An 11,890-nucleotide genomic window follows, 5' to 3' on the forward strand; every position below is an offset into this window, starting at 1 on the left:
GATTAGACATTGCCAAATATACTAATCCATTGTTCAAAGAGTTGTTTTCCTTAAAAGAGAAACATACCTATCGGGTGTTGGTAGCTAAAGATTAGACATCGACGAAATTGAATCCAAACCAATCTTATAGAATCTCACCCCTTTCAAATGACTTATAAGACACAATATGTTATACTGTTATTCAATTTCACAAGTTCAATCTTAACACTCCTAAGTTCATAAAACAAAGATCAAAACATTACTTCGATGTAATTGAAATGGTCAAGTCCAAACTGACCTGCGAAACAGTTATTAAACAACCTAAGAAATGAGTGGACTAACGTTAACAAACTAGGAATGAGGTTCACTCTAAACCTCTATGTCTGGAATCCTGGACCGAGAGATCCAGACAGTTCTGTCATTCATTTTTTTAAAAAATGGGCTGGTGAGATGTGTTAATAGGAACAGTAAAATTGAAATTAAATGGTCCGAATCTTTTAGTTCGTAAGCTCCAAACACATGGAATTCCATAGTAGATCTCGATCCAATAAACTAAGCCAAAAATCCCCACGTAGGCAAAAAGGCCTTTACTTTACTTCAAGAGCCACTTTGAACAAACGTTAACAAACTGTCGTTGCCCACTTGCAAGTTTACACAATCACAAGCAAGCACAATAGAGCGCCAACCATTGCAGATAAGAAAAATCCCCAACGAAAACCGCGAACTACACGTGTCGGCCACGCGTTTTTTCTTCCTGAATTTCTCCGAGATTTTTCAATCCTCTCTGCAGCACTGCGCCACCAGCTGACCGTTGAAGCCAGAGAGACAGAGATTCGGGGAAGGGAAAGATGTCGGCTGCTTCACTTTGTTCGTCAACTCTCAAGTCCCAGCAGATCAGCGGACTCGGCGGAGGTCTTAAGCTTCAAAAACCATCTGTTTCTCAACCCACTTCTCTTACCTTCACAAGGTATTGTTTTTTTTATTTGGCTAACGTTGTTTCGTTTGAATTCCATTTGGGTTTGGTTTTGTTTATCGGGTTTTCAGTTCCAGGATAGAAAAATTCGTGCTTTCGGATGAAACCCAGCTGAGGAAAGTGGTACAACGTTAAGAAATTGTTGGAAATTTGAGATGGGAGATCGTGGGAGTGTATTCATTTGACTTTGTTTGTGAAAAGCAGAGTTCTTTGCTCGAATGGATGTTATGGTCATTGAATTTAGTGAATTGGTATTTGAAATTTGTGCCTGATGATTTGCAATTAAGCTTGGCTGAACTTGAAGTGCAAATAATTATCCGGAAGAAGGAAAAGAATGATCATTTGCATTTCTGATGTTGCTTCTGTTATCGTTTCGGTTTTAGGAGGAGATGTAGGACTCTGGTGAAGGCTTCATCTCGGGTTGATAAATTCTCGAAAAGTGACATCATTGTTTCACCATCTATTCTTTCTGCTAACTTTGCCAAGTTGGGAGAGCAGGTTCTATTTTTTTTTCAATCTTTGTCAGCATGTATTTCTTTTTCGGTTCCTGGATTATAGGCGAAATCACGGATTATGTAAACCTTGAAATGTTTGTATTATGTTTTACTGCAAAAACGTTGTTTAAAAATTGTTGCATCAGATTTTCCAGTGTTGAATTATAAGATTGAAACTCTTAGCATTAGAGTTTGACTCTCACTTGATCTAGGTAAAAGCTGTAGAGTTGGCAGGTTGTGACTGGATTCATGTCGATGTGATGGATGGCCGTTTTGTTCCAAATATTACCATTGGACCTCTTGTGGTTGATGCTTTGCGTCCTGTGACAGACCTTCCTTTGGACGTGCATCTGGTATTTTTCATTCTGCTGGTTTTGGTATCTATTAGATAGGCTTTGAATAAAGAGCAATGGCTAATGTGAAATTGAAGCGCTGCAGATGATCGTGGAGCCTGAACAGCGAGTGCCAGATTTTATCAAAGCTGGAGCAGACATAGTCAGTGTTCATGCTGAACAATCTTCCACCATCCATTTACACCGTTCAGTTAATCTGGTAAGGTTTCCCTCATATCCTCGTAATGGCATACTTGTTAAAGAACTGATGCAGCTACGTTACTGTTCTGAATTTGGTTTGTGTTATCTTGTCTCTACTACGAATTCATGGGATGTAATATTCCTGTGGTGGTGAGAAGTGAAGAAGTATGATATACATAGATGGTGAAGCAAAGCTAGGGCTACACGATCCAATTTAGTTGCTTTTCATTTTTCAAGAGAATGCATTTAAGCTTATCCCTGCAATCATGAAAGTATTACCAGAAAATAATATGGTTGTACCACAAGTTCATTTTAGTAATCCTATACTTTTGTTGTAATTCAGATAAAGAGTCTGGGAGCTAAAGCTGGAGTTGTGCTCAACCCTGGCACCCCTCTAACGGCAATTGAGTATATCCTCGATGGTGAGCTTCTCTTTTGGATATTATATACGTTCTGATTCATTTGGGGAATATAATCATGGTGGTGCTTTATAAAATTGATTCATAGTGATATTATATGGTCAAGGATCGTCCCCCTATGTGGTGTATTTTACTTGTATGGGATCACAAAGGCCAACTTTTATTCGAAATTCTGCCAGAATACTCCTGTTCTCAATCAATTTTGCATTTTACATGATGAGTTAATGCATGGGAAGGGAGAGTACAAAAAGAAAAAACGATTGTTGCTTATTGTTAACTCATCTGGTATATCATCTCGAGAAATGGGGTGATATTGACTTTCTTTTTCATGATTCAGTGGTCGATTTGGTCTTGATTATGTCGGTAAACCCTGGCTTTGGTGGGCAGAGCTTCATAGAAAGCCAAGTGAAGAAAATTGCAGACTTGAGAAGAATGTGTGTGGAGAAAGTATGATCCCAATTCACCTTGATTCAATCTCTCTCTCCCTCTCTCCCGCTGTGGGATTCCGTTCAGACACTTTATCTGAACGCAAGAGGTATTCACAGTTTTGCTTGTTATTACTGCAGGGAGTGAACCCATGGATTGAAGTGGATGGCGGAGTTGGTCCAGCAAATGCGTACAAGGTATGTGGACCAAGTTTCAATGTACCCCGTTATAAATAATTCGACATGTGTCGTGCTGAGAGCTTTCCTAGGATGTAATTATATCAACAAAAAGAACAAATTAGTCGTGTTGATTAATGGAACCCGAACACATTCGTTGAGTGTGAAAATAGTTGCACGATTTAGGATGTAAGAATCCGGTTTCAAACATTTTCTGTCGTGGCAGGTTATTGAGGCCGGAGCTAATGCTCTTGTTGCTGGTTCTGCTGTCTTTGGAGCTAAAGATTACGCTGAAGGTACGGATCACACAGATTTCAGAACCTATGTTATTAGTCCAGACGAGCTAATTAACTTGCATCTTAACATTGGCTTTTATTTTCAATACTGCAGCTATTAAAGGAATCAAGACCAGCAAAAGGCCTGTAGCAGTTGCAGTGTGAAATGACGTCCAAATGATCGTGTTGTTGCTGTTCATCATTGCCATGTAAGCCATCTTCTCGCTCATTCGAGTTTCTGATATACGAAAACCTACAAGCATTTTCTTTGAGTCCTTTCACCGACGAGCTGCATAAGTTGCCTTCTTAAAATTCATCTGGTTGACGGACTTGAATTTCCGCACATGATGAACGGCTATTTGAAGCACGAGTTTGGTTTTGTTCTGAAATTTTTTACCACTAACCCAAATAAGTTAATCCACATCTTTGCAGAAATTTACGTACGACCTAGGAAGCATACTCATCACATCTTCTTCTCCTCGGATGTCCTTTCGGTTCGTGCAATATCTCTTGTACTAAAAAATGCAGAGAAACTGATAAGCAACTAAGCCTGCGGTTCGCCTAGGACACATAGGTTCTGTACCATTTCCTTGGCTATGTATGTAAGAGATCACTCCAATCTTAATGAAGCATTTTTCTTGTCTTTCTTGCTTTGATCGTTTTCCTTATCCAGTCTAAAATCAAACAAATGGTTGTTAAAATATTTGGACTTGTTTGAAAGTGCTTTTAAAATAACTGAAAGCACTTTTGGTGAAAATGTTTAAAAGCAATTTCGGTCGTTATCTGCAAGAGTTTGTAGCTCAAGTAATTAAGAGGGGTATCCTTGCCCCGAAGTCCAGTGCTCGAGTCCTCCCTCCTTTAATATACGTAAACCGTTCAGTAGGAGATGTTCTTTAGTCCGGATGTCCGTACCACGTGATTGTTCAATCACGACTCATAACGCTGGATCAAGGAGTGGGTGTGGGTCGGACGGAGTGAGGTGGTATGGCCACCCGTACCTCAGAAATCTCGTATAATGGGCCATGAGCCAACTGGACTTTGAGGGCCCAAAGGAGTAGAAAATGGAATCAGTTGGTGACTTCATCATTGCTATACACCTTACTGAGGGCCGAGAAGACTCACAAAAATATTTCAACCTCTTTTTGACCATTGTCGCGTACAATGCTTCCAACAAGATGAGTTGTTGAGGATATTTTGATGGTCCAATGCAAATGAATTCATGAAATGTTTTATGATAATTAAATCAACATATTGAGCAGATGAGACATCAATTACCTGTTAGGGAATCTCAGATGGATGCAGCAACAAACAAGTGTATCATATAGTATAGATAAAGAAGATACTGTGACCCAATAGAATGAAACACACGATCCCGAGAGAATCAAACACAGGACCTCGTTCTCGATTCAATTCAACGATCAGAAAAGGAATATTCATCACACATGCCAAAAGATTCAGTTTATTATATTTTCAAAAATTTTTTGTTCAATTTTCTTAGATAAAATATTCTTGTTCAATATCCGGTCCATCTCTAAAGGGATACACAAGAACATCTTCAATACTCACCACAAACTATGATTAAGCTATTTACAGCTTACACAAATCCAAAACCTGAATTTACATAAACAGTAAGGGGATAAAAACTTGGGAGTTTTAACGAAACACTCATGGTACTATTCACTTTTAACGAAAAATGATATTTTTAATCTAAAAAGTCACTTCTGATACTATTTACTCAACACTTTTTTGTCTTCATGATTAAAACTCAAAGTTTTCAAGCTCTTTTCATTAGTTTTTCTTAAAAACTTTACTTCGAAAGACCTTGGTGATAAAAATCAACCTGTGTTTTGTTCACAAATCTCGCCGGCATAAAGGGCACGAACCGTGTCTGCTGAGCCACTTGTCCACGCACGCCAAGTGAAACGTATGCTGACACATGGGCAGAGTCCTCGCAGTTTCTCCTTCTTCAACATCCTGCAGAAGCCACATTGTTGTTGTTATGATTTCAGATAGTGTCCCCTTGAGTTGAAAACAAGTTATTTTTTCATTGACAAACGATAGCATTAGTGAGTTAAATTGTTAGTTGTTAGGAGGCAGGGAGATTGAACCCCCACCAGGATTCATAAACATGATTGCTTTCCGCCATCAATGAAAACAATATTAAGATTTGAGTATTGATTAACCAGTTACCATAGTTTAATCTTCCAAATATGTGAATGTATCTATCTATTTTATCACAAACACTTTCAAACTAAAACGGACAAAAAGTTCAAGTCGTCTTAGAAAGAGTTACGACCTGCAAACATATCGTACAACAGCAACCCCGAGCTGCCTTGGTATCCTTCAAGATCACATCAGATGGTAGTTTCTTCAGAACATCCCTTGACAGCCCTCTGGTTTCCGCTCCTCCATCGACATCATGACGAAGATTGGCAAGGGTAACCTGCTCATTCCAGCTTCATAAAATCAGATAAAAAGCAATTGCGCAAAGGAACATCGCAGTTTTGATCACTAAACTTGTTCCATCATTAACTTTCAAAACATTAAAACTGGTAAGATGCACCAGTCCCCGGGGAACCCCTTCCTCTCGTAAGCACAGGACGGAGGCTGAGGTTCTGAATCCAACAACAAATTTGCAAAACCATTTGCTATCATCCAACTAAACTGGAAATTTATTTATTGCTTTTTAAACTAAAGCATGTGGAAAAAAGAGTGGAAACCTGGTTAGCAATTACCACTTCCGGCGGTGCTAAGTTTTCCTCCTCGAATCTCCAACAAATAAGCTCCTCTGTGATTTTTGCATGACCGGAAAAAGAGAAACTCGGTCCACAGATGAAGAGTTAAGACTACTTCCATAAAACTGATACAGAACTATGTAGTTGCAACACTATGCATGCATATCCTTAACTATGCGTCCATCGTTATAGGCTTCAACGGAAATATCATATTTTTAAAAGAAAAACTAATGAAAAAGGTTTGAAAATTTGAGTTTTAACTATAAAGACAAAATAAATGGTAAAATGAATCGTATCATAATTGACTTTTTAGTGTAAAAATATGATTTTTCGTTAAAGTAAACAATACCGCGAGCTTTTTGTTGAAGTTCACATTTTAAAAACCATGGATCATTCAATTTAACCTAAAAACGAGATCATCTCCGGTTCTTGGCAGGTCACATTCTATCATAACAGCTACACAGGTGAAATAAATAACGAGAAACGGATACCTCAGCGCTTAATAGCTCACCATCAATGAAGATCTCCGCCAGCCAGGGCGGCCTAGCCGCAGTAGATCACGCGACGCCTCCAAAATCTCGACGGAGAGCACAGCCCCAGCAACAGCACCCAATCCAGCTCCACGTACAACACCTCTATCAGAAGCCTTCCCAGCTAAAGCACCAGCAATACCTCCTGTGAAAAATCCAGCTGCAAGAAAAAAAAAATGTAAAAATGCATATCAAACTCCATTAATTTAAAAAAAAAAAAACATAAATTATTAGCAACGTTGAATTTATGGGAACAATAACATCAATTATCTAGATATTTAAAATTATCAAATTCCACACTGGGGCATTTATAATTCAACCAAAAGAATTGATCACAAAAAAAAAATCAACAAGAAATTAAAACACCCTTTAAAAATAAACAAAATAAAAATACCAAGAGCAAAAAGCAAAACCAGAGCCCCAGCAACTAAGTTGACGACGAGGAGCGGAAGACGTTGAACGACTCCAACTCTTTGAAGCCCAACGCTCTCCATAGCGGGTCAAAACGGCGGCGGATTGGTCGAAAGTGGGGGGCTTTTTGCTGCTGCTGCTGCAGAGAACCGGTTGTACGGAATCAAGTACAGGGAACAGAGAGATTATAAAATATTAAATATTTAGGAAAATACCATTTCTGTAAATAATGGAATTGGAAAATTTAATTGCACGGATTTTATTTTTTTAAATTAGGGAGAGAAAAGTTGGAGATAAATGCGAAGGAGAGAGGGACTGAGAGAGAGGAAACGCCAGAGCAGAAAGAAAGTTTAGATTTTATAATTAAAGTGGAATTATTTTTTCACTCTCTTTTAAAAGACGAGAAGATTTTATTAATAAATAGTTTAGATTTTTACCGATTTACGAAACTTCATGCCATATAAAAGTTTTTTGTGGGTGACTTGAGAATGAAGAGTGCAAAGGATGTTTTAAACCATATGGAATTGTAGTACAAATGCTTTAAATCTTTGTTCCCTCCCTTCAACACCCGTTTAGGCTTGAAAGCTCCGGAGAGTAGCTATAAGCTTTCATACTTGCAATCAACTGCCGAAGAATCTGATAAATTTCAGTCCTCAAAGGGTGGTCGACATCGGCCGAAACGAATTCACCGATACTCCTTCCCACCTCAATCAAACTGCAACCCGGCGACCTTCGTTGCTTCATTCGATCTCTAACAATCGTCTTCCTATCCCACATGCCTTTGGCAGCATAGATGTTGGACAAAGCAACATCATCACCAGCATAACTAGGCTCTAACTTGCGAGCCAAGTTTAATGTCTCCGTGGAGGCTGCATGCGCCGAGCAAAGTCCTCCACACCACTGCATTTGAACGCCCTGCCATCTTCAGAGCAAAGTAATAAGCTTCCTGTAAGAGCCCGGCTCGGCAGAACAGATCCACCATGCACCCACCATGCACCCAAAATGAGCTTCGCGGGGTTTCAACCCGTATTCTTGGCTCATGCTTCTGAAATGCCGCTTCCCTTCCTCCATCATCCTCGCGTGGCTGCAAGCCATCAAAACTCCTATGAAAGTAACATCGTTAGGGACAACTAAAGCGCTTCCAAACTCACCATTCTTCTTGTTCTTCCTGGTGTTTTTACTTGCTTCTTTCATTCTTCCGAAAAGGGTAAGCGCTTCTTCTGCTTGTCCATGTAGTGCATGCCCCCACGATCATCGATGTACATGTCATAACATCCTTCTCTCGTATGTTATCGAACAATCTCCTCGCCGTTCCAATGTCCCCGCATTTTGCATACATGTTGACAAGCGCATTGTTCAAGCATAAATCTGTATCAAACCCATGCTTATGACAGACATAAGCGTTAATCCACTCTCCCATTTCTAACGCTCCAAGATCAGCGCACGCTGAGAGAGCCACCGTCAATGTAACTTGATCGGGTTCCACATTGTGCATCTGCATCTGCCTGAACAGCTGAAGAGCTTCGTTAGGTTGTCGACATAAGCAGAAACCAATGTGGTTCAGCAAACTACACTCTTGGAGGGTATTTCATCAAACACCAGGTGCGCATTCACAGCATCACCTGCAGCAGAATACATGTTCATATAAGAAGTTTGCAGGTAAAATATGGATTCAAATCCATATTTAAGCACAAGGGCATGCAGTTGCTTTCCCTCGAGACGGACTTTTGGGTGCAAGCTTTGATGATGACAAACAAGAGAGCGTAGGTATCCGTTGTGGACGGACTTTTACGCAGTACGTCTCGGAACAGCAAGAGAGCTTTGGTGGCGGAGTTGGATTTAAGGTATCTCTTAAGTGTCTGGTTTGCTTTCGGCTGTTTGCGGTTTGTGCGGAGTTGGGTTTTCGGAAGATGAAACCGCGGAGATGGATTCGCTACCCTTGTTTTGCCGCGGCCGAGTTGAAGAGCTCCAGTGCTCGGGTTGCAAATGGTGCTCCTGGAATCGGATGCCGGAGAAGACGAGGAAGAAGAAAATGGTCTTGATATGGTGGTAGTGGAAGTGGAAGTGGAGGAGGTGAAGACGAGTGTGTGTTTTGGACGGAAGAATTGCTTCATGAGAGTGTCGCGTCGTCCCTATAGTTTCAAGTGTTAAACAATATTCTTAAGACTAATGGGAGGGAAAATTGAACTTTGACGAGGGAGATTTGAACTTAAGTGCAAGAGATCTCTGAGACATTGATCTCGTTAACTGATTTATTCACGTATGCTTAAAGTTGAAGCTAAAGGTTTGCTGATTATGAGTATTACATTTTAAATATCACGATTTACAATAAGTTTCTAACTCAAGTGATTATTAATATTTTTCCTGCATTGAGATTTAAATGCTAATTTTTTGCCACTTACGTGCTAATTTTGTTGAATGTACTGATGTAATCAAATAAACTACAAAATATAAATTGACACAATTGAAACTACACTGATCAAAACGGAGTTTCAAATATATTACTCACATGCTAATTTTATTGAGTGTATTGACGTAATTAGATAAATGACAATACAACATGGTCTAAATGACATGAAAGTTGATGATTGAATTATTATTTAAGCGTTGATAAACGTGTTTATATTTATTTGTGACACATCATTTAATTTATAAATTTTATCTATAAATTTAATCTCCCTAACATTAGCGGTATTTTTTAACATGTTTTTGCATGCAGAACGGAAAAATATTTTGCAAAATGTTAATTACATGCCCTTCTTTTGCTTTGCTTTCACAAAACAGAAGGGTTTCAAATGTCAGTTGAGGAACCCCTTCCCGCCAACCCCACAACCTCCAGAGCTCTGCAACAACACCTCTTCTCTCTACTACAGAGCTGCAACTCGATCAAAAAACTCACCCAAATTCACACCCAAATAACAATTCACGGACTCACACAAAAAAGCTACATTCTTGTTCGGATTTTATCACTCTATGTTGCTTCTGGGTGTCTCGATCACGCCCGCAAAGTTTTCGAAAATGTCGAAAACCCAAGTACTACTGTCTGGAACCAGATGATCAGAGGCCATGCTCGGAGCGAAACTCCGCGGAAATCTGTTGAATTGTATAAACGGCTGGTGGGTTCGGAGGCGGAGGCTGATGGGTTTACTTATTCATATGTTCTTAGTGCTTGTGCGAGGTCGGGGTTGGTGAGAGAAGGGGAACAGGTGCACGGGAGGGTTTTGGGAAGTGGGTTTGATTCCAATTTGTTTGTTCAGACGAGTTTGGTTAATTTGTATGCGACGGGTGGAGGGTCGGCTGGTGGTGTTGAGTATGCACGCCGGGTGTTTGATGGTATGCGTGAGAGGAGTGTTGTGAGTTGGAATTCGCTGCTTGTGGGGTATATAAGGTGTCGGGATGTTGATGGGGCGCGGAGGATTTTTGACGAGATGCCGGAGAGGAATGTTGTTTCATGGACCACCATGATTGCGGGGTGTGCTCAGAGTGGGAGGTGTAAGCAAGCTTTGTCTTTGTTTGGTCAGATGAGGAGGGCCGGTGTGGAACTGGATCAGGTGGCGCTAGTGGCAGCATTATCAGCCTGTGCCGAAATAGGGGACTTGAAACTGGGAAGGTGGATTCACTGGTACATCGAAGAGCAATTGTGGATGAAGTCGCAGCCGCGGTTGGTGACTCTGTACAATGCACTCATACACATGTATGCCAGCTGTGGTTTAATTGATGATGCCTATAAGTTATTCAAGCAGATGCCAAGAAAAAGCACTGTCTCATGGACCAGCATCATCGTTGGATTTGCAAAACAAGGTCGCGGGGAGGAAGCTCTTCGTATCTTTCAGTTGATGCTAAGCTCGGGAGTTGATTATGTAAGACCTGATGAAATCACTTTCATTGGTGTCCTGTGTGCTTGTAGCCATGCTGGATTAGTTGAGGAGGGCCGCCAGCTTTTCAAGTTCATGACCCAATCTTGCAGACTCACCCCGAGGATTGAGCACTATGGGTGCATGGTTGATCTCTTGAGCCGAGCAGGTTTTCTAGATGAAGCGCATATGCTTGTGGAGAGTATTCCTATGAATCCAAACGAAGCTGTTTGGGGTGCTCTCCTTGGCGGTTGTAGGCTTCACAAGCACGCTGAACTCGCATCAAAAGCGGCTCAAAAATTAACAGTTACACTTGACCCTGACCAGGCTGCAGGATATCTTGTGCTCTTGTCAAACGTGTATGCCTCCGCTAAAAGATGGCTAGATGTTGCTTGTGTGAGACAGAAAATGGTTAAGATGGGCGCGAAAAAGCCCCCGGGTCGAAGTTGGGTTCAAATCAATGGAGCTGTTCATAGTTTTGTGGCAGGTGATAGGACCCATAAGGATGGATCTTTGATCTACGAGATGCTTGGTGAGATCACTAAACCAGACATATCAGATGTGCTTTTCCATATTGAAGAATAGGAAAAGGGAAAATCCTTAGCTTCCCTAAGACTGGAAGGGTAAATCCGACAGAAGCTCGAAGGGCTTGCATGAAACGGGAGTGCTGCATGGAAAAATTAAAACATGTGACGACGCGTGATAAGTTTGAGACATTGCCACCTTGATGTCCCCTTTCTCAGAACATAAGCATGTCCTCAATTTTCTCTAGAGGTTTTTACCCTTTAAAGTTAAAACTCTTTGTAAATTAAATAGATTTACCATTCTTTGTATTTGTAATTAGTGGGGTTGCATTACAAAGAATGCAACTAGACGTGGGAAATGGGGCTACATGTGGCTTTGCAGTTAGGGTTTTGTATCAAGCTTTGGTCACACACCAAGGCGAGGAATTAGATACCAAACCTACATTCCCCTATTGCTTCTTTACTCATATTACCTACCTTTATTCATGCATGAAATACCAACGTTTTTATTTGTTATGTGCAAATCACAGTCTAACACGTATACAAATGAATTTTATTAAA

At 40.4% G+C, this 11,890-nt stretch overlaps 4 protein-coding genes across 4 annotated transcripts; 2 read left to right on the forward strand and 2 right to left on the reverse strand.

Annotated features, from left to right (window-relative positions):
- The first annotated feature begins 600 nt into the window (after positions 1-600).
- Positions 601-3,918, forward strand: LOC126626519 (ribulose-phosphate 3-epimerase, chloroplastic-like). The gene is made up of 10 exons (XM_050295871.1): positions 601-946; positions 1,336-1,450; positions 1,659-1,799; positions 1,885-1,998; positions 2,323-2,401; positions 2,736-2,845; positions 2,965-3,021; positions 3,227-3,296; positions 3,391-3,484; positions 3,708-3,918. The coding sequence occupies exons 1-9, from the start codon at positions 828-830 to the stop codon at positions 3,438-3,440; spliced, it is 855 nt and encodes a 284-aa protein (XP_050151828.1). The 5' UTR covers positions 601-827; the 3' UTR covers positions 3,441-3,484; positions 3,708-3,918.
- Positions 3,919-4,718: 800 nt separating this feature from the next.
- Positions 4,719-9,097, reverse strand: LOC126626520 (NEP1-interacting protein-like 2). The gene is made up of 4 exons (XM_050295873.1): positions 6,935-9,097; positions 6,522-6,700; positions 5,572-5,718; positions 4,719-5,249 (listed from the first exon to the last, which is right to left on the reverse strand). Exons 1-4 carry the CDS (start codon positions 7,032-7,034, stop codon positions 5,127-5,129), a joined length of 549 nt encoding a protein of 182 aa, XP_050151830.1. The 5' UTR covers positions 7,035-9,097; the 3' UTR covers positions 4,719-5,126.
- Positions 7,513-8,452, reverse strand: LOC126625623 (putative pentatricopeptide repeat-containing protein At1g74400). The gene is made up of 3 exons (XM_050294664.1): positions 8,133-8,452; positions 7,942-8,035; positions 7,513-7,851 (listed from the first exon to the last, which is right to left on the reverse strand). The coding sequence occupies exons 1-3, from the start codon at positions 8,450-8,452 to the stop codon at positions 7,513-7,515; spliced, it is 753 nt and encodes a 250-aa protein (XP_050150621.1).
- Positions 9,098-9,728: 631 nt separating the features above from the next.
- On the forward strand, positions 9,729-11,853 carry LOC126626947 (pentatricopeptide repeat-containing protein At5g66520-like). Its single transcript, XM_050296350.1, has one exon. It carries the CDS (start codon positions 9,747-9,749, stop codon positions 11,388-11,390), a length of 1,644 nt encoding a protein of 547 aa, XP_050152307.1. The 5' UTR covers positions 9,729-9,746; the 3' UTR covers positions 11,391-11,853.
- The last annotated feature ends 37 nt before the right edge of the window (positions 11,854-11,890 follow it).

This window comes from Malus sylvestris, chromosome 6 (assembly GCF_916048215.2).
Source record: "Malus sylvestris chromosome 6, drMalSylv7.2, whole genome shotgun sequence".
Classification (NCBI taxonomy): domain Eukaryota; kingdom Viridiplantae; phylum Streptophyta; class Magnoliopsida; order Rosales; family Rosaceae; genus Malus; species Malus sylvestris.

Excerpts from the sequence above, each read along its gene's own strand:
- LOC126625623 (XM_050294664.1), bottom strand. The coding sequence starts at position 8,452 with ATGCAGATGCACAATGTGGAACCCGATCAAGTTACATTGACGGTGGCT. Across the intron at positions 8,036-8,132 it reads CGGAAGAATGAAAGAAGCAA|CCACGCGAGGATGATGGAGG; the intron begins GTAAAAACACCA and ends GATGGCTTGCAG. Across the intron at positions 7,852-7,941 it reads AAGCTCATTTTGGGTGCATG|TGGTGTGGAGGACTTTGCTC; the intron begins GTGGGTGCATGG and ends GTTCAAATGCAG.
- LOC126626519 (XM_050295871.1), top strand. The coding sequence starts at position 828 with ATGTCGGCTGCTTCACTTTGTTCGTCAACTCTCAAGTCCCAGCAGATC. Across the intron at positions 947-1,335 it reads ACTTCTCTTACCTTCACAAG|GAGGAGATGTAGGACTCTGG; the intron begins GTATTGTTTTTT and ends TTTCGGTTTTAG. Across the intron at positions 2,846-2,964 it reads GAAGAATGTGTGTGGAGAAA|GGAGTGAACCCATGGATTGA; the intron begins GTATGATCCCAA and ends TTATTACTGCAG.
- LOC126626520 (XM_050295873.1), bottom strand. The coding sequence starts at position 7,034 with ATGGAGAGCGTTGGGCTTCAAAGAGTTGGAGTCGTTCAACGTCTTCCG. Across the intron at positions 6,701-6,934 it reads GGTTTTGCTTTTTGCTCTTG|CTGGATTTTTCACAGGAGGT; the intron begins GTATTTTTATTT and ends TTTTTCTTGCAG. Across the intron at positions 5,250-5,571 it reads GTTGTACGATATGTTTGCAG|GATGTTGAAGAAGGAGAAAC; the intron begins GTCGTAACTCTT and ends TGGCTTCTGCAG.
- LOC126626947 (XM_050296350.1), top strand. The coding sequence starts at position 9,747 with ATGTCAGTTGAGGAACCCCTTCCCGCCAACCCCACAACCTCCAGAGCT.